At 39.6% G+C, this 20,981-nt stretch overlaps 1 protein-coding gene across 1 annotated transcript in view; it reads left to right on the top strand.

Annotated features, from left to right (window-relative positions):
- LOC132119651 (protein bassoon-like) overlaps positions 1 to 20,981 on the top strand; it is a 63,754-nt gene that overhangs the window by 37,362 nt on the left and 5,411 nt on the right. Inside the window, exons 3-5 of the mRNA XM_059529800.1 lie at positions 10,452 to 10,886; positions 11,492 to 17,758; positions 18,927 to 20,970. Of these exons, the coding sequence (XP_059385783.1) occupies positions 10,452 to 10,886; positions 11,492 to 17,758; positions 18,927 to 20,970 (8,746 nt within the window). The remainder of the gene's footprint in view (positions 1 to 10,451; positions 10,887 to 11,491; positions 17,759 to 18,926; positions 20,971 to 20,981) is intronic.

Raw genomic sequence — 20,981 nt, 5'->3', positions numbered from 1 at the left:
TAAGGAATTTTACTTTCAAATGTTTAGAGTCAGTTTTTTTTTTTTTTTTTTTACAAACGTGTTGATTTTTTACAAAGCTCATCATTCAGAAAAAGCGAGATTTGCTCTGATTAGCCAACTCTCCAGTGCGTTGTAATTGGCTGAATGCCTCAAGCGTGTGACAGAAATGTTATGCCCCTTAATATACTATGCCGTCTCCCAGGGCAGCAGCACGAGACTCAGTCCAGCTGCTCTGCTCGTGCACATCCCATCATCGGTTCTCTTTTAGCAGTTCAGTCAGTGCACTTGTTAGGAGTAACTGAATAACTTTGAATATTTGTTTATTTCGCACCAGATGGAGTGTGAGGCATATTTATAAACTGAATAATTTAAGTAATAAGGTAGGAAATAACTGGTTCAGGAAATAGTCCTCATTCTCCATAAAATGCGCTGCACACATCTGAATATTTGGGTTGGAATGTTCAGGAACAGTGTTGACCTACAACTTAACCACTGATTTCTAGTCGTGTCCTCTTTTGGAAGGACCAACAAAGTAGTTTCGCTTTCACAAGGAAACACACAACGACTCATAAAAGATACGCCTTCTTTCTTTGCGTGAACATTATGGCAGCGTTATGTGAATCTTTCCACATCTTGACGTAGAGATGTGGGGGCGTGTTAGAACGAGCCGTTTTAGGGGGGAGTGGTTGACTAAACTTTTATAAAGAATATCTCTTTGGATTTGAGACTTTAGTCTTTGCAACTTTACAGACTTTCTTTATGCACCAATAGCTTGTAACACTCCAAAGAGAAAGGAAAAATTTAAATCAGCAAAATATAAGAAGCAGCAAAATATAAGAATGATTTTCATTTCAGCTAGAAATAAATTATAATGCTTACCAGGATGTAGATTTATTGTGATAGTGGTACTTTATCTAATTTGTTCACTAATTTGTACATGGTGTAGCAGGTTAACACATTTCTCTGTGCTTTCACAACCATAGGCTATCCTTTCCTTAGTCAGTAAAATTATGCAAATATTTGTGTTATTTTGTTGGTTACATCAGCAGGAAAGAAATGTTTCATAGGCAGAGAAAGTTATTAGATTATGATAACAGAATAAAAAAAGACAACCTTTTTTTTCTTTAAAATAATGTGCAGTATTGTGCAAAATAAGACGAGTGTTTCTTAAAACAGATTTAGAGAAATTCAGCATTACATCACTTGCTCAGCAATGGATCCTCTGCAGTGAATGGGTGCCATCAGAATGATAGTCGTAACAGCTGATAAAAACATCACAATAATCCATATGACTCCAGTCCAGTTAACGTCTTGTGATGTGAAAAGCTGTGTTTATAATAAATTTGGCATTAAGACGTTTTAACTTCAAACAGTTGATTCTGGCTAAAATAAGGGTCTACTATCCATAGTATTGCTTTCTCCAATGAAAAAGTCTTCTTGTTAATTAAAACTTAAGCTGTTCTGATTAAGTAACAAACTCATCTACATCTTGGATGGCCAGAGGGTGATTGAATTTACAGCAATCTTTTTATTTTTATTTTTGACTGAAATATTCCTTTCATAATGCAAATAGTCCATTTTTATTTTTTTGCAAATAGTCCAATTTTATTTTTTTGTTTCTAATATCCAGACATTTTCTCTCTTTCACAGTTTTGACTGGCCAGAAAAGTTAGAGAACAATTTGAATAATAGAACAATTGTAATGTAATGCAAAACATAAATCACGGAGAATGCACTGCTTAAAGGGATAGTTCAACCCAAAATGGCATTTCTGTCATCATTTATATTCTCTCATATTGCTCCAACCCATATGAGTTTCTTTCTTCTCTGAAACACAAAAGGAGATATAAGACAGAATATTAGGTACTGAGAGCTTCAGTCACCATTCACTTTTATTGCATTTTATCCTCACGTAATGAAAGTGAATAATTGAGCTGGTCATTCTGTCTAACATCATTTTTTGGACATAGCAGAAGAAAAGTTAAAAAGACAGAGTACATTTCATTTTTGGGTGAACTATTTCTTTCATGTAAAATCAAACACTTATTATATTACATATGCAATTGAGAAAATAACGAAAGCAGACAAAATCTCTTCATTTTGTGAAAAAAAAAACTGCTCTCTCGGAAGTTCCTCCTTTCTATTATTTTGCATTGTGTAATATCACTGCCTCTCTACCCCTAATATACAGCAAAATCAATTACCAACATGATTCAAAGTATTTTGTTAGCCTCAGGTGCTGCAGGAGCTTCAGTCGAGACACTCTGCTTGCAACAAGCGAAGAATGGCATTCAGTTCTCCAGGGTTTAAGCTGCAGTGAATGAATCCTGGTGCTATTAATGGATAGTGAAGCGGTACAGGAGCAAATTACTGTAACAAATGTGTTGCAATGCTTTAACTCAGGTGGACGCGGGTGCACTGCAGATGGCTCTTTCTCTCCATATCTTTATCTCTCTCCCCCTTTTCTTTTCTCTGATGGAATTTGAATGGGGGCTCTTTGAGTGCCTTTCTGCTGGATGATCTTTCATTTCCTACTCTCTGTAATCCGGTGCAGGCTCAGACTCAGGACAGCAGACCCGGAGGTTCTGTGTGTGTGTGTGTGTGTGTGTGTGTGTGTGTGTGTGTGCGTGCTGTCCCACGTGGCCCATTGAAGGAGTCCCACAGGATTAACCTACATATCTCTTGACTTACCCTGTAAAACTGTCCTGACACACACACACACACACGCATGCTCACATAATCATTACACAACAGAGCATGACAGATGAATGCACGTGCATGTGATCATGTGACATTCATCTATCTATCTATCTATCTATCTATCTATCTATCTATCTATCTATCTATCTATCTATCTATCTATCTATCTATCTATTTATCTATCTTTGTTGATTGTTCTGTCATTCTATCTGTCTAATTTTGTGGCTCTTTCTATTCGTCTAATAAAAATAATAATTATCATATAAAATAAATTAGAATAATTAAATACTGTGCTGTTCAATGTTATTGCAGTTCAGTTTGTTCAGTACTTTTTTTGATGAAATAATGCACATACAGTTTCACGAATGGTAAAAGAATATTTATGGATGGTAAAGTCACCAGGCATTGACTGGTGTGGAAAAATTTTAATTTTAGTTCTGAGAAGGCCTGAGAGAGATGCCACATAAGACTGCATTACCTGTAAATGTCGTACTCAACTGTCAAAGCTGATTGATAAAGAAAAATAGTTTAAATGCATAGGCGTCCAGGGATCCAGAGCATAAGCTGATGGGAATCGGGCGGTCAGGGTCAGATATGTGATGTGTAGGTAGGTTGAGTGGGTGTGTCTTGGCTGTTAATGAGCATTGACATTTCCTGTGTCAGCATGAGTACCTGTGCCCAGTGGGCTGCCAGCAGGGGTGGAAGCGTCCTGCCGAGACATGAGTGGCAAGCATACGCATGTGGCTGTTTATGTCAACAGGCAAATGGGAATTATGGCAGAGTGGAGCAAGTGTATGGACTGCGAGTATGAGCATGTGGTTGCACCTGTGTCCCAATGTGAGGTAATTAAAAATGTTGTGGTTTGTGCTCTCTCTGGCGCCCTCCTCAGGGGAAACAGGGGAAGCACAGCTTGGCAGAGGTTGGATTTCCTTCTATAATATATTAGTGCACTCTCCTGGACTGAAGACTGTTTTATGCTTATACATGTATGGGAATATATATATATCTGTATATATATATATATATTTTTTTTTTCAGTCAAAAAATGTAAAGTACTATTATTTTAACCTATAAAAAATTATATATAAATAAATAGTTTTTATATATTTTTTTATATTAATAATTGTTTTTACCAAAGCATATGCACTGATAGGCATCAAAAGGATATTCAATACCACTGTCATGCTCACATGATAAGATGCGGTCAGAGATGTAATGTCACATGGTACCATCATTAAGTACCACCATTGTTCCCATGAATGTCCATGCAAATACGCAAACATACACCTGCTTTGACATGTAACCGCAGCTCATGCTGACCTGCAGGTGTCTAGTCAGAAGGTGAGTCAACATAGCTCGCTGTGAGGATCAATCCAGCTGACCCTTTTCTTTCCTGTAACCTGTGGAGAGGAGTAGTTCTATATTCCAGAGATGAGTTCTGATTGGTTCATATCTTCAAACTTGATTATAAGTATTTAAAAACGATAGACTTTTTTGCTTTACGCAAATTACATATTTAACTTTTACAAAGGTTATTTTATTTTATATACACAACAATTCAAATGTTTGGGGTTGGTAAGATTTTTAAGGTTTTAGAAATAAAGTCTCATGAATGTATTTGAAAAATACAGTAGAAACAGTAATATTGTGAAATATTATTACTGCTTAAAATAACTGTTTTCTGTTTTAATATATTTTAAAATATAACTTCTTCCCGTGATGCAAGGCTAAATTTTTCAGCATCATTACTTCAGTCTTTAGTTTCACATGATCCTTCAGAAATCATTCTAATATGCTGAATTGCTGCTCAAGAATCATTTCTTATTATTTTCAACAGTTGTGCTGATTAATATTTATCTGGAAAGCATGATATAGTTTTTTTTGTGTGATTATTTTACAAAGCTGTCTAATCAGATACTGTATATTTTATAAAATTATAAATAAAAAAGTGTAATCTTATCTAAATGTACTGTACTATATTTAATTATTTAAAAGACTCTGGAGGATTCTCATAATTTTGAATATTCTGTACATAATCACTGTCTGTGTTTCAGATATAGAAAACATTGCAGCCATCATGAGATTATGTAAGAGACTATCTTATGTAAATCTTATATCTTACAGAGAATAATTCATTTAATTTGTTGGACTGTGGATGGCTCTGTTTGTCTGGAATAAATGTACAAATTGCCTTGAAAGGTTAAACCTCTGGGATTCTAATATTTAATGGAAAACCTCAAAATTCTAATCTCAAAGTCTCTAACTTTAATTTATATGCAAATGTAATTTATGTCTCTCCGTACTCTTTATAAAAAGGACCATTATGATTACATTATTCTTCATTTAGCACACACTTCTTAAGTGACCTCTACTATATTTTTCCGTTGCTCTTGGAGCAGGCACAGTGGTTATAGCTCATAAGTCATCCTTTTTGGGGTTTGGACCTATAACCTTTGAGCTACCAGCCCACATGAGTAACCACTAGTGCATGCCACCACAATGTCCTGTAATAACTGTAGTAACATGACCTGCAAAATCCCTAAACAAGATTAGGATGACAACATTTACTGATGCATTTCTAGTTGCATTTGGTAGTGTAATACTTTACTTTTAAATTCTCTATATTTAAATGTTTTACATTCATTTACTTAAAAAAATTGCAAAAACTATTTGCATAGATCTGGTCTTTACTATTATAGGCAATCTCTATTGTTAGCACTTCTTGCTCTGTTGCCTTCTTAAGATGAATGTTGTATTCCTTATTTATAAAGTTGCTTTGGATGAATGTCTACTGAATGAATAATATAATGTATTTTGCCTACATTTTCTCCTAACCACAGTTATTCTTAGATCAGTGGCTGCTTAGACAGAAATGTAGACATTTGCCATCCAAACTCTGTTCCCTGGTTGGCCAAGTGCATCAATTTGTGATATTCACCTTTTATTGCTTGAGTTGGCATTGCATGTTTTTGTAGAAAATGGAAAAGACAAGGTAGGCTATAAACGGATCGAATCCATTTCATATGGCTAGACTTACGATACCATTCTTATAATAATACAAATGCATGTTGCTTGAACTCTTTTCAGTCAGTTGTACAGACTAAATTTACTGGGGCTGTAAAATACATCAATTATTGCTTTCAAAATTCTATATGCAAATCCTTCACCACAATAGACTGACATGTTTTCTTTGCAACAAGCAGCCTGGTAGAGGATAAGGGTGGGTTTTTCTTGGATGTCGATATGAAGCAGTGACAAGAAATACCATCCGTGGAGATTTTTGTTATTAGGGTGCTGTTAATATTTGCAGTGAATATGAAACCTTTAATGTGCAGTCTTGCTTCATAATCTGTAATCAGTTCTAATAAACCTGCCCAACTGAAATAAATCAAGCTTGCACAGATTAAACATACAAACATTCATACTTTCTCTCGCTTTCTGTCCCCTTAATCTCAGAGTGATTAATTATGTGTCCTGTGTGTTTTTCCCATTGGACATTGAGCTACACAGTTTTATGTAAAACGCTACAGAGGCTAAGGCCTTACACCCACAGTCTCTTAAAATGAATCTTTTAAGAGCTGTGGGCCTTTCTGCCCTCCTCTGTGGAGTTAAAATGTCTTTAAACTGATCTGCTAACACACTGATCTTGCTCTTGTTTTTATTTATTTTTTTATGCGCTGAGCTGCGTGTAATGGTTTGTGACTAGGGACCAGAACTTGCCATATTTTCTTAACAGGAGGAAAGATGCTTTAGAAAACAAACTAATGTATATGCTAATCATTAATAGTGGTCATTTGCATTTACAAAAATATATTTTTATAGCGGAGAGAACTAATTTCAGTCTGAGTGAAATTGTAGCTGCTTTTTCAGATGCATGCAACATTTATCCCAACAAGCAAAACAGTCAAGTTTCCACCTGCTTGATGGCAACATTGGGAGACACTGTGAACTTAGAGCAAAAACCACAGACAGCAATACATATATGCAATTAGCTAATTCAGGTCCTGTGGATTGACTGAATAATGTTAGCAAACATTTGTTGTTCACAGTAGTGTAGTTTGCAAGAAATCTTGAATATTATTTTACAAATGAACTGTCCTGCTTTGGACCCCATTAATCCATAACTGGATAGAGCATTGGTATGCTAGGTTATATTCATTTAGTATCTGTGCATATAAATTAACAATGCTAATGTTCTTTGCCAACCAGATTGACCTTTTTTTTAAAGTAGTGATATTAAAAATGTATCAAAAATTAAAGACATCATTAGAATCCTGTAGTTATCCACTGAGGCGTTGGAGTCATATCTAGTAAATGGTGGTGGTGGGTTTTTTGTCTTTTGCCAGGAAGCAACCACCTAGAAACCACCCAGAAGGCACTAGCAACTGCATAGAAATATGCTAAAAAAAATGGTCAGAACACCTTAGCAACTGCATGGCAATGCCTTGGAAACCACCCACATCACCTTTGGATGATGACTTCTATTTTAGCCCAGTTTACATAAGTGAGAAATATCTGATGCAGGTTCTTGGTATGTTTGTGTATGCTTTGTGCACCAGAGATCAACAAGCAGTAGTCAATTCAAGTCAAGTCAAGTCACCTTTTATTTACCCAGAGGCGACAGTGGCAAGGAACCAAAACTCCATCGAATACAAAATGGAGAAAAAACATTGGGAGAAACCAGGCTCAGTCGGGGAGCCGCAAAAGTCACATTGTGCAGAGGACTCATCTGGTTCCTGTGGTTTTGTCCCTGTGGTGGTCTGAGACAAGGTCTTGACTGTGGATCTGTCTCTGGGGCTCATCTAGTTGTCCTGGTCTCCACTGACATTAAGGGCTGTAGAGGTCATTTTAGGTGCTGATCCACCATCTGGTCTGGATACAGACAGAATAAGAGAGAAACAGACTAATATTAGCGTAGATGCCATTCTTCTAACAATGTGGCAAGTACATCGGGTGTTATGGGAAGTGTTCCTGGTTCTGGTTTACCTAATTAATGCAGCCTAAAAATCCTTTTAAGGATTTGGATATTAGAAGCGTATTAATGTGTTATGTGTAAGCCAGGTTAAAGAGATGGGTCTTTAATCTAGATTTAACTGTTATCTGTGTCTGCCTCCCAAACAATGTCAGGTAGGTTATTCCAGAGTTTAGGCATTAAATAGGAAAATTATCTGCCATTGATTTTGATATTCTAGGTATTATCAAATTGCCAGAGTTGCCAAAGGACATGGAGGACTATAATGTAACAAGAGCTATTTCAAATACTGAGGTGCTAAACCATTCATGGCTTTATAAGTAATAAGCAAGATTTTAAAATGTATACAAATGTTTGATAGGTAGCCAGTGTAGTGTTGACAGAACCGGGCTAATATGGTCATACTTCCTGGTTCTAGTAAGAACTCTAGCTGCTGCATTTTGACCCAGCTGGAGTATGTTTATTAACCACCTAATAAAGCATTACAATAATCTAACCTTGAGGTCATAATCGCAAGGATTAACATTTCTGCCTTTGACATTGAGAGCATAGATTGTAATTTAGATATATTTTTGAGATGGAAAAATGCAGTTTTAAAAATGTTAGAAATGTGGCTTTCTAAGGAAAGATTGCTATCAAATAGCACACCTAGGTTCCTAACTGATGACGAAGAAATGACAGAGCAGCCATCAAATCTTAGAGAGTGTTCAATTACATTCTATTACATGCAGAGTTTTATGGCCTATAATTAACACCTCTGTTTTTTCCGAATTTAGCAGTAAGAAATTACTCATCATCCAGTTTTTTATACCGACTATGCATTCCACTAGTTTTTCAAATTGGTACGTTTCACCAGGCCAAGAAGAAATATAGAGCTGAGCATCATCACCATAACAGTGAAAGTTTGTGTTTCCTGATGATATCTACCAAAGGTAACATGTAAAGCGTGAAGAGGAATGGCCCTACTACTGAGCCTTGAGGTACTCCATACTGCACTTGTGATCGGTATTATAACTCTTCATTCACTGCTACAAATTGATGGTGGATAAGAATTATTATATTATATTATTATGGTGGATTAAGAATTAAACCATGCTAATCCACTTCAGTTAATGCCAACAAAGTTTTCTAGCCTATGCAAAAGAATGCTGTGGTCAATAGTGTTCGCAGCGCTAAGATACAATAGCACTAATAGACAACCACGATCAGATGATGAGGTCATGAGCAGGTCATTTGTAACTCTAATTAGAGCAGTCTCAGTTCTATGATACGGTCTAAATCCTGACTGGAAATCCTCACAGATACCATTTTTCTCTAAGAAGGAATATAATTGTGAAGATACTACCTCTTCAAATATCTTGGACAGAAAAGGGAGATTCGAGATCAGTTTGTAATTAACTAGTTCTTTGTGGTCAAGTTGTGTTTTTTTATGAGAGGCTTAATAACAGCCAGTTTGAAGGTTTTGGGGACATATCCTAATGACAATGATGAATTAATAATATTTAGAAGAGGATCTATGACTTCTGGAAGCACCTCTTTTAGGAGCTTAGATGGAATAGGGTCTAACATACAGTACAGACCAGTGTGACTCTACAATTTTCATAGTCATGAAAATAAAGAAATCTCTTTATGAGAAGGTGTGTCCAAACTTTTGGTCTGTACTGTACATCTTGTTGGTTTAGAAGATTTAACAAGTTTATACAATTCTTCCTCTCCAGTAGTAGAGAATGAGTGGAATTGTTCCTCAGGCAATCTATAGCACGCTATCTGATGCGATACTATAGCTGACAGCTGCATGGTTACAATTTTATCTCTAATAGTTTTGATCTTAGAAGTAAAGTAGTTCATAAAGTCTTTATTGCTGTGCTGTTGGGAAATGTCAACACTTGTTGATGCTTTATTTTTCGTTAATTAAGCCACTGTATTGAATAATATTCAATACACCATAATGCTCAATATTTTCTATGATGATACAGAAGGAATTTCCTAGTTCACTTCTGTAGTGAGTTTCATAATAAAAATGCAAATGTTTTTCTTTTTCTTTATAGTTGCTTTATCAATACAGTTGGGTTTAACTGGTTTATGAGATTATAATATCACTGTCTATAGTCTTTTTGCGTATCACTCTCTGGGTTTATGAAGTCATCTGACTGTCCTAGATGTTAGTTTGTATATTCCTAGTGTTTTTATTTATTTTATATGTTTTTTATTATGTACTGCACAGTGAGTGTTTGCAACATGCATTTTTGAGCATTGTGCTAAAAATGAAAAGCTGATGTGCGATTCATCTGAAAGTTTATGAGCTCTTCATCCAAATTCAAAATTAAAATGATTTCTTAATAATGTCATGTTTATTGTCTTACAATCCTAAATTGTTGAATTAAATGCTTTGTAATTTTGAATGCACAGGAGCCTCCTGCTGTGGATGGAATTAGCCATCATTCTGAGCTTGTGTGTCTTACTGAATTTAACAGAGGCTAAATAATTGTGTGTGTTAAACACAGTGGCTTTGAAGAGAGCCAGCTAGACCTTTGAGAAAAGGTCGCATTCTTTGCCAGGCCTAAATTATTCTTGCTTGCCCGGCTTGACCAAATCCCTTTTAAATTACAATAGTACTGTGACACAGGCTGAGAGAGTGAGAGAGAATGTCAGTGTGGTGAGTGATGCAAGAAATCACTTGTAATCTGACTATTGACACTTTCACCTTGTTTACAGTTTTTTTCCCTTTATATCTCAATTGTTTCATGATACTTATTTCATGTTTGCCTTTCATTTTCAGAAGAAAGAATGGCTGTGTTTGACATGCCAAACCCAGAGAGCAATGTCAGGGAGCTTAGGGGATATTTCTCCTCCTGTGCCATCATCCATTGGATCTCCCCGACTACCAGGCCCAGCCAATCAACAACAACAGCGAGGGCCCAGTCAGCAAGCTGCACTGAGACCTGCAGGCCCTCAGCAGCAAAAGCCACCTGGTGCCCAAGTAAGTGGTCCTTTCTCTCTGGTAAAACAAGGGGTGCCACAATCCAAGGGCCCCTCTCAACAATTTCCTGCAACTAAGGCAGAGACAGAAAAACAAGATCAAAGCATTAACAAGAAACAAGCTATGTCCAAAACAGAAAAAGAGGGGGACATCAAAGCAACGTCTAAAAAGGGAACATCGGATAAAAAAGATGAGAAGAAAAGTAGTGGCATGCAGAAATCTAAACACGATGATGTGAGTGGCCCTCCGTGTCCTCATCACCACTGTCTTTGTCTTTCATAACAGATCACTTCAGCATTCTGTGATGGGAATGTTATAAGTTGAATAATTTAACCAATATCAATTGTACTTAAAACCAGTTTAAAATTAACCGTTTCAGTGGTTAATCACTATTTCCAGTGCCTGATGGTTACAAGAGCACAGTGATGAGTCAGTATCATTTGTAAACTAAATATATATATGTATATATATATATATATATATATATATATATATATATATATATATATATATTATTATTATCCATTACAAGGAACAGATGTCACAAATAGCCCCATGTAACAAATTATCATAATATATGCATGCCATTTTTATTTATATTATTACCTAGTATGATTTTCATAATACTTTTACTAAAATTTTCATTAGGATTTAGATCCACTTTTGACCTCATACCCTCCAGGTTTTGCATGCTTGTGAAATGTATGCCATTTGCATGTTTTGTATATTGTGCTTTATAAACTTGAAATGTTTTATGTTTGCTAATTTTGTAAATCTTTCAGTATAATTGATATATTCATATGACCTATGACCTAATGCACTGTCCTTTGTATTTACAGGATTCCAACAAGTCTAGCACACAGAGCCTGAGTGATACAGGCTACTCCTCAGATGGTATATCCAGCTCCCAGAGTGAGATTACTGGCTTGATCCAAGAGGACTCTATGAAGCTTAGTGAGAGAGGGATCTCTGAACAACGCAGCCCCCCAAGTCCATCTGAACTAACAAAACTGGAAAGTTCTATGCGACCTCTGTTGGAGTCACATACAGCCACTGACCAAGGACAGCATTGTGATGGAAGAGACACCACAGAACAGCAAAGACCTCGATCTCTGTCTATAACACAAGATCAGGAATATGAGTCTGATGAGGAAGCATCAGATGATCTCAGTTGTAAATTAAGACATGACTATGTGGAAGACAGTAGTGAAAGTGGCCTTTCTCCATTACCACCCCGACAGAAGAAGTCACAGAAAGACCTGACCGATGAAGAGTTCATGAGGAGACAGATTCTGGAAATGAGTGCAGATGAGGAAGATACAGAAGATGTTGAGGGCCACATAAAGACAAAAAGAAGCCATAAACACAGTGGAGATCTAGGAAAAGAGAGACGTCGCCTGACACAGCAATCTAGCAGTTTTGAAGAAGACACTAAAAGCACTGATAGCTATAAATCAGGCGAAGCGGATGACATGATGGCCTCACAAGGTGGTCTGAGACGATTTAAAACTATTGAGCTGAATAATACAAATAGCTACAATCGTGACATGGAACTCAGCACAGATCATGACCTCAGGGAGCCTGAGCTTGAGATGGAAAGCCTAACTGGGTCACCTGAAGAAAAGTCAAGGGGAGAATACTCATCAACTCTCCCTGCAACCACACCGAGTTATACCTCTGGAACTTCTCCAACCTCTGTGTCATCAATGGAAGATGACAGTGATAGCAGTCCTAGCAGACGACAAAGGCTTGAGGAAGCAAAGCAGCAAAGAAAAGCAAGGCATCGATCCCATGGTCCACTACTGCCCACCATTGAGGACTCATCAGAAGAAGATGAATTGCGAGAAGAAGAGGAACTTCTGAGAGAGCAGGAGAAGATGAGAGACTTAGAGCAGCAAAGGATTCGTAGTACAGCCAGAAAAACTAAAAGGGATAAAGAGGAACTGAGGGCACAAAGACGCAGAGAGAGGTCAAAGACACCTCCTAGTAACCTTTCACCTATTGAAGATGCATCCCCAACAGAGGAGCTCAGACAAGCTGCTGAAATGGAAGAACTCCATAGATCATCCTGCTCAGAATACTCTCCCTCGATGGATTCAGAGGCTGAAGGATTTGAGATGGGTTCAAAGCTGTACAAGTCTGGCAGTGAATATAATCTACCTACATTTATGTCTTTGTACTCTCCAACAGAGAAAACCTCTGCTGTCTCTCCCTCTGCAGCAGATAAATCATTAAAAAGTGCTGAAGAGGTTTATGAGGAAATAATGCGAAAAGCAGAGATGATGCAAAAGCAGCAGCAACGGGCACCAGGAAGACAAGGACAACAAAACCAGGAAAGAGTCCTTCAAACAGACAAGAAACACCATTTAGATTCTGGAACAACTTCTTTGAGTCCAGGTACAAGTCCTACCCAGATCTCAGCTCCAGTTTCATTATCTGGAAATGATCCTTCAGGACGAGGGACACAAAGAGTGCATGCAACACAACAGAGTCAAGTTAGAATGAGCAACCAACCCCGTAAAGGAAGCCATGTTACTGGTTCCCCACAATCTCAAGTTAGGCATCCTCCTCCCACACAGCCTCAAGGAAGACCTGGTGTTCAGGGGAAAGTACAGGGTCAAGTGCCTGATCCTGGAGCGTCCTCCTTAACATCAAAGATGTTCTCATACTTTAAAGGCTCAAGTCCTTCCACATCCCCTTCCACTTCCCCCACACAAAGTCCAACACATGCCCCTGCACCTTGTACAACTTCTACAGTGGCACATACACAGACCTCTCAGGTCCCTCATAGAGCTGGGGCACCACGTCTTTCAAGACAGCAGTCCTCCCAAGATTCCCCTGTTATGGTGATTACATTGGGATCAGGAACTAGCAGTCAAACCAAACCAGTGACAGTGAACTCCTCCACCTCACCTTTGTCCTCACCAACAAAAGACAGCCAACAGACAATTTATCAGACTCAACATGCAACATCAAAATCACCCACTTCACCACAGAAATATCCAGCCCACCCATCACCTCAAAATAGCTTGCAAAGGACACAGATATCAGAACGAGTGAGCACTGCCACCTCTGCTGGTTCTCAAAGTAGTGGATCTCTTCCTGCGGGAAACATATCCTTGTGTAGAATCTCAACAGTACCTGGTACCTCAAGAGTTGTAGAGCAAGGCACAATTGCCCCAGGTAGTAATATAGTGGATCTTAGAGCACCAATGAAGCCTGCTCCAATTATTATGACAGATCAGGGTATGGACCTAACATCTCTAGCTTCTGATACACGTCGATACTCATTTGATGCAGAAATACAACCAAATCGTCATACTGCTGTACAACCTCTTATAATGAATCTAAATGCACAGGCACAACCTCAGGTGTCAACAACTACACCAACAACTGTAAGTGTGACTGTGGCAGCATCCATGTTCATATCACAGCCAAAGCAACCAGTCGTATATGGAGATCCTTTACAACATAGAGTCGACTATGGTCAAGGAGTTGGATCTGCAGTCTGTCTGACCCAAACCAGGCCCATTATCACAGATCCATCCATTCCAAAAATTGATGCTTGTCTGGAAAATTTAGGCATTCAACAGCAGCAACTTCAGAAGCAGCAACAGAAGCTACAGCAGCAACAAGAGATCCTTGAGCAACAGCTCCAGCAGCATCACCAAAATGCATCTTTTGCCCGGTACAACTTAGCTAATCAGGTGCAACCAATATTGTTAAAGAAAGACTTGGTGGTAAGTCAGAACACTGGTGGAGGCACCCAAACAGCAGTTAGTTCCATTACCAAAATATCTCCACTACCTCCACCACCATTATCATGCTCTGCATCTACCACCCCTACACTTGGTCATGACATATATGGTGGGGTGGCTTTGGAACTAAAGAATAAGCCTGCTGTAATGAATCTCTCCACAGGGAAGCCCCAGGTAATGATGGTGCAGTTGGATGAGAATGGCACTCAGGGAGGTACAGTGACCCAGCTTATTAAAAGGGAGGAGCCACCTCCACCAGTAGATGTTCTAGATCTCACCGGACAGATTAAACCAGAGAATCAGTTAGCTTGTTGTGATGTTGTCTACAATTTACCATTTGCAGGTAGTTGCTCAGGCCCATTTGCTCAAAGAGGAAAAACAGCACCGCCAGATCCTTCTATTGAGCCATCCCAAGGTCCTGGGCAGCAAAGCCAAACTGGAAAAGATGGCTACCAAACAGTAAATATACAAGCATCTGCGGATAAACACAAATCTTTTACCTTGCCTCCCCCAGGACGACTCCCACCATCAATGTCAGACAACGATTTAGCAAGTTCAAGTCTCCAATATTATCAAAAAACTGATCCTGGGGACCTAGCAGTGGATTTAAGCACCATGAAGCAGGCTTACGAAGCAGGATATCTTGGAATGGGTGCCCAATATGGATCTTACACAGATCTTCGCCATCAAGGAAGTGATTCGGCTCCACCATTACCTTTGCGAAGATATGGCTCAATGTCCAATATTAATGCAGAATATAGCTATCTTTCACGTGACCTTGGTGCTTTTCAAGACTCAAATCTTGCACAGTATAGTGCCACTACAGCTAGAGAGATTAGCAGAATGTGTGCTGCTCTTAACTCCATGGAACAGTTTGGTAGCCGTTACACCAGTAATCCTGAGCTTCTGCAGTATGGTACTGGGAGAGCAGGTCCCACAGGAAGACTTAACCTTCAACAAGGCCTAGCATCTATTAGAGGAAATCTGTTGTATGGTCCTGATGGCAGACCAACAGTACATGGTCAAACACTTACAAATTTAATCAATGCTAGACAAGCTAGCCTAAGGTCTTTGTATCCCCCTGCTGTAAGGACAGCTGATGGCATGATATATTCTACTATCAACACCCCAATAGCCTCCACCCTGCCAATCACCACCCAGCCTGCCCCTGTTGTCAATCCTATGTTAAGTGGAGTATATGGATCTTACCCTTCGGCCAATGTAACTGCTGTACCTCTGGCTAGCCTCACCAGGTTGCCTCAAGTTACCCCAAGAATGCCTCTTAATACCCAAGGACCCTACATGTATCCACCTCCAAATCGATTTTCAGTAACACCACCAGATACTTCATCGGGAAGTGTGCCACCTTCTAGTACCTCCCAAGAATCTCCAGTTTATCTGGGAAAGCCTACAGCACCTTGCAATATGTCAACAACTGCATCACCTAAAACTGGTCCACCTGTTTCAAATGTGGGTATGCAAAGCGTACAGTCAGCACATACTAATACAGTGCCAGTTCAATCGGTTGGAAATGAACAGGTTTCCTTGGCTCATATTTCAGCAGAAGGTACTAAATCACAACTCCCAATACAGCCCCAAACTCAACCACAGTCATTGGTCAAAGGTCAGGAACAAAGCCAAACTCAAAGTCAGCCACAAACACAATTTCAAATATTAACAGTACCTCAAAAACAAACCCAGACAATTACCAGAGTTTTTCCAGATGCATCTGCCAGTACCACTATAACCACATCTGCTAATATTGAGAAGGAAAAAGAAGAGGAACGATTGCGACTACAACAGGAGCAGCTCTTGCAGCTAGAGCGAGAACGGGTTGAGTTGGAGAAATTGCGTCAGCTACGTCTACAAGAGGAGTTGGAGAGGGACCGCATGGAGCTCCAGAGGCACAGAGAGAAAGAACATCAGCTCATGCAGAGGGAGATTCAAGAGCTACAGACTATCAAGCAGCAGGTTCTTCAGCAGCAGCAGGCTGAGAGGGAAACCCAGCTTGTGATGCATAGAGAGCAGCTGGCACAGCAAAGGATGCAGCTAGACCACATTCAGTCACTGCAACAGCAACTCCAGCAGCAGCTAGAAGAACAAAAAAGGCAGAAAACAGCGGCCATTGAAACAGCAGCGGCAGCAGCTGCAGCAGAGGCAGCGGCTGCTTCAGCAGCTGCTGCAGCAGCAGCTACAACAGCTCAAGGTGCCATTCAAGGTGTAATGGTTGGTGGATCTACACCTCAAACCATCTCAATTATCTATGATCAGATTGGTAGAATTGTTCCACAAGAGGGCCAGAGTGTGCAGATCTTGCCATGTGCTGATGGGCAGGTGGTCCAGGCAGTGGTGTCTACTAGGCCTTTGCCAAGCTCTTCTTCAGAGATGTCCCTTAAAAATAGTGAAGATTATGGAGATGGTTGGATTATGAAGAAACAAAACTCTATGCCTCGTTTGAGGAATGGATCAGAGGATGAGTCAGTCAAGAGAATTGCAGATTGCAGTGTCCAAACAGATGATGAAGACACAGAGGATAAACTCATGTCTCGTCGTCGTAGGACTAGACGTATAGCTGACTGCAGCGTTCAGACAGATGAAGAAGACCAGGGAGATTGGGAAAGTCAGCCAATACGCCGCAGACGTTCAAGATATTCCAAGCACTCCGAACAAACTGCAGAGACTAAGAGTGATGCATCTAAATCTAGCATTGCCATTCAGACCACCAATGACTCCTCATGTCAGACTGACTCAGACCAGTTGGGTAGAATTTCTCCAGCCATTCACATTACTATGGCTGAAACATCAAAGGTTGAACTCCTTCACTACATATCTGCTCCAGAAAGGACCCATAAGGGAGAGAGTTTAGCCTGTCAAACTGATCCAGAGCCACAATCCCAAGGAGTGGTTGCTCCTCAGCTCAGTGTTCCCACTACTGTTAGCCCCTATTCCACTAGTCTGCAATTAGTTGGTGCCATGCAAACCAAGTTTGAAAGGAGGAAGCCAGACCCATTAGATATTGGATACCAGCAAGCTCAGCAGCAAAATGAATCTCCTTCCCGTCAGCCTCCCAAATCTCCACAAGTACTGTACTCTCCAGTGTCTCCGTTGTCACCCCATCGTATGTTGGAGACTACCTTTGCTTCCAGTGAGAAACTTAACAAGGCACATGTGACACCCCAACAAAAAGCCTTCACTGCAGAGTCACCACAAAGGCATCAAACTATTCCAAGGCCCATAAAGAGCGTTCAGCGATCCATGTCAGATCCTAAGCCTCTCAGTCCAACATCAGAGGACCCAGCCAAGGCCAAATTCTCCTTATACCAAAGTCAAACCAGCTCACAGAGTCAGGTATGGAACCGTTTCATTGTTACTTGCAAAAGTTTATTTATTATACAGTTTTCTGTTGTTTACAACAAAAGTACAGCTTGTAAATATTAATTTCAGACAATTCATTAAATTCCTTTTTCTTACCATTTATACACAGGAATATATAATACTATAGACTTGAATACTTCAACAATTTTTTTGTTTTAATAAGGTCTAGGTTGGGCTTATCTGTTCACATGATAAGAAATATATATAAGTCAAATATTATCAAATAAAAATAGTTATTTAGTTATAATGTAGTTATGTATTTTTCATTTGCCATTTATTCCCTGCTCTCTTTACCTTATATTTAAACACACACACACACACACACACACACACACACTCACACAGAAAAACTGCTATATCTGGCAAAGTCTCAGAAATGCTAGATGGTGGCACAAAGTCTAGGTATACTGGGTCAGCCCTGCAGTCTTCCGGCTTGTCAGCAGCTGGTCAGAGAGGTCTGAGTCTTACATTTTCAGTTTGATTCCTGTCCAAGGAATGCTCAGGCTCATTTAAAGAACTACACACCTGCTAAAAGGAAGCTATTTTCTCTGTCACTTCATTCAATGTGCTTTTTAACTGAATTTCCTTAATTGATTCTGCACTCTACATTACTGAGGGTATGTAGATGTTGTTTGTTTGTTATATTACATTTTAATATTTATTTATTGTTAACTGAAAACTAATATTGTATTAACAATAAAATAGTAGTTACAAAAAAATTATTACAGTTAGATTGTAGACAGTTTTATCCATGTTATATATATATATTGCCTGATTGATTCTGAAACCACTAGTTATTTATAGAATATAGTGTCTTAATATAATGACTTATAATAAATGTTTAGTATTTGTGGGTGCTTGCAATATGTTGTAAAGTAATGTTTTGATTTTTGTTTGGTTGGTTTTCCAAATCTCAAGTACATTGTATTCCCCAACATCCCTTTAAGAGGGACATTTGGAAAATGAAAGAGATAAATACAGAGTTGATACCCTGTGATAAAACTGTGTCTGTATTCAGTATGTCTAAAATTTAACCATTTTACCTAATTTGACATGCAAACTGTTATTCCATTTTCTTTTTAAAGTATTAAGAAAAATGGTAGTAAAATTTTCTCTCTACTTCTAAAATCTCTCCTCTCAGATGTCTGCCTTGCAGCAGCAGAATGCAATGATGAGAAAGGTGAAGAGAACTCTCCCCAGTCCACCTCCAGATGAGGCACCTGTACCAATTGTAACATCAGCAATTCCCCATATATACAGTTCTCCCGGAGCATCCCAGAGGGTTTTGCCACGTCCTGGACAGGGTGCAACGAAGGCAGGCTTGCTGAGTGAGCTGAAAGCTGTAGAGCAAGAATCCACCAAATTACGTAAACAACAGATAGAGTTAGAGGAAGAGGAGAAGGAGATTGATGCTAAGTTGCGATGCTTGGAACTAGGCATCACTCATCGCAAGGAAACCAGGGTTAAAGAGAGAGAGAGACGAGAGTTGGCATACTTGCGATACATGGGGGATGCACGTGACTACATGTCAGACAGTGAGCTGAATAATCTGCGACTAGCTGGGGTAGCACCAGGCTCCTATGAAGAAAATGGAATGTTGTCACGTCCAAGTACAGCACCTCTTAACCAGTTTACTTCTGATTTGAATGCATGTCAGTATCCTCCTACCTCATCATATGTTCCATATCAATATCCACAGGCCCATCCCACACCCACACAACCACCCACTGTAGCCTATCAGCAGATTGGGTTTCAGACAACACCATACCCAACCTCCTCACAGCCCCAGCCTGGAACCTTCCAACCTCATCCTCCTCAACCTTCAACCTATCAGACCCCGGGGCCATACCATACTCATAGCTATGGTCAGCCTACTTATGAGTCTGATTTTGGTTTGCAGCAGCCCAGTCACCAAGGATTCCAACAACCCACTGCACCTTTACCAGGGCAGACCCTACCTTATCCTGCACAAAGCATCTCCTTTCAACCCCAAGCAGACATGCTTTCTGCGCATCAAAGGCCAAGACAAACCTCGCTTGCTGATCTCGAACAAAAGCTACCAACAAACTATGAAGTTATCAGTAATCCTTCAGTTCCAATAGCAACTTCAGCTCAAGAAACTGGATTCAGTGGTGTCTATTCGTCACCACTGAGCAATGCTTATGGTCAGTATCGCCCCTCTGACCAACCTCTGATCGAACATATACCAAGTCCATCATCAGGATATGTAACGGATAGTGTCTATGCCACAAATCTAGAACAAAATATTCCCAGAAATTATGTCCTGATTGATGATATCAATGAACTTACAAAAGAAAATATGGGGTCCTCTGACATGTCACGGGTAGGTTATGCAAGTGAGAATGGCCCACGTGGACCAACTTATGGTGATGGCTCTGAGAATTTATATGGAAGAGCTTCAAATACCTATCAAAGTGCAGTAGACAGCCATGTACATTCAAGTACCACTGTAACTGGTGGTTCAGGTTATTATTATGATGACTATAAACATTCTTCCCGTAGTAGTGGGGGAATGGGCAGCCAGAAACACTCATCCAAAAATTTGGCACCTGCAGTTTCATCAAAACGTAGCAAACATAGGAAGCAAGGCATGGAACATAAGATCTCGAAGTTCTCTCCAATTGAAGAAGCTCGAGATGTAGAGTCTGATCTAGCCTCCTACACCATGACAACATCAACAGGTGGTAGTTGCACTGTGGTGTCCAGGACTGGCGTGAAAAAGAGCTATGATCAACAGAAGTATTACGGATCAAGAGAGGCACTGGAAGAGGATGACCGTCTTTATGGATCCGGACGATCAAGGTCCACAGGTTATGGCATGGATAAAATTTCCTCCAGAGATTCAAGTGGCTACCGAAGTAAGTCTTATGAGAGGGATGCCATGGAACGATCACAGAGGGGCACCCATGGCCGTAGTGGCCGTCCTTCTATGCGTACGCAGAACTCAGAGGAAGAGAGCCCTCTGAGTCCTGTTGGAAAGCCCATGGGAATTGGTCGTGGCTCTGTGCCAGATCCCCATGATGTACGAAATCAGTATGGCTCCAGTCATTCCTTACCAGATGTACAGGACCATCATATAAAGGATATGCCTAAGAGTCATGTATATAAGCCAGATGACCCTTACCTTGCTGATGACATGCACTGTGCTGTTTCAGACAGTGAAGGTAACTGGTGC

The sequence above is a fragment of the Carassius carassius genome, chromosome 38 (assembly GCF_963082965.1).
Source record: "Carassius carassius chromosome 38, fCarCar2.1, whole genome shotgun sequence".
NCBI classification, from domain to species: Eukaryota; Metazoa; Chordata; class Actinopteri; order Cypriniformes; family Cyprinidae; genus Carassius; species Carassius carassius.
The sequence above is the reverse complement of the archived record's forward strand: the minus strand, read 5'-3'. Positions and strand labels throughout refer to the sequence as shown.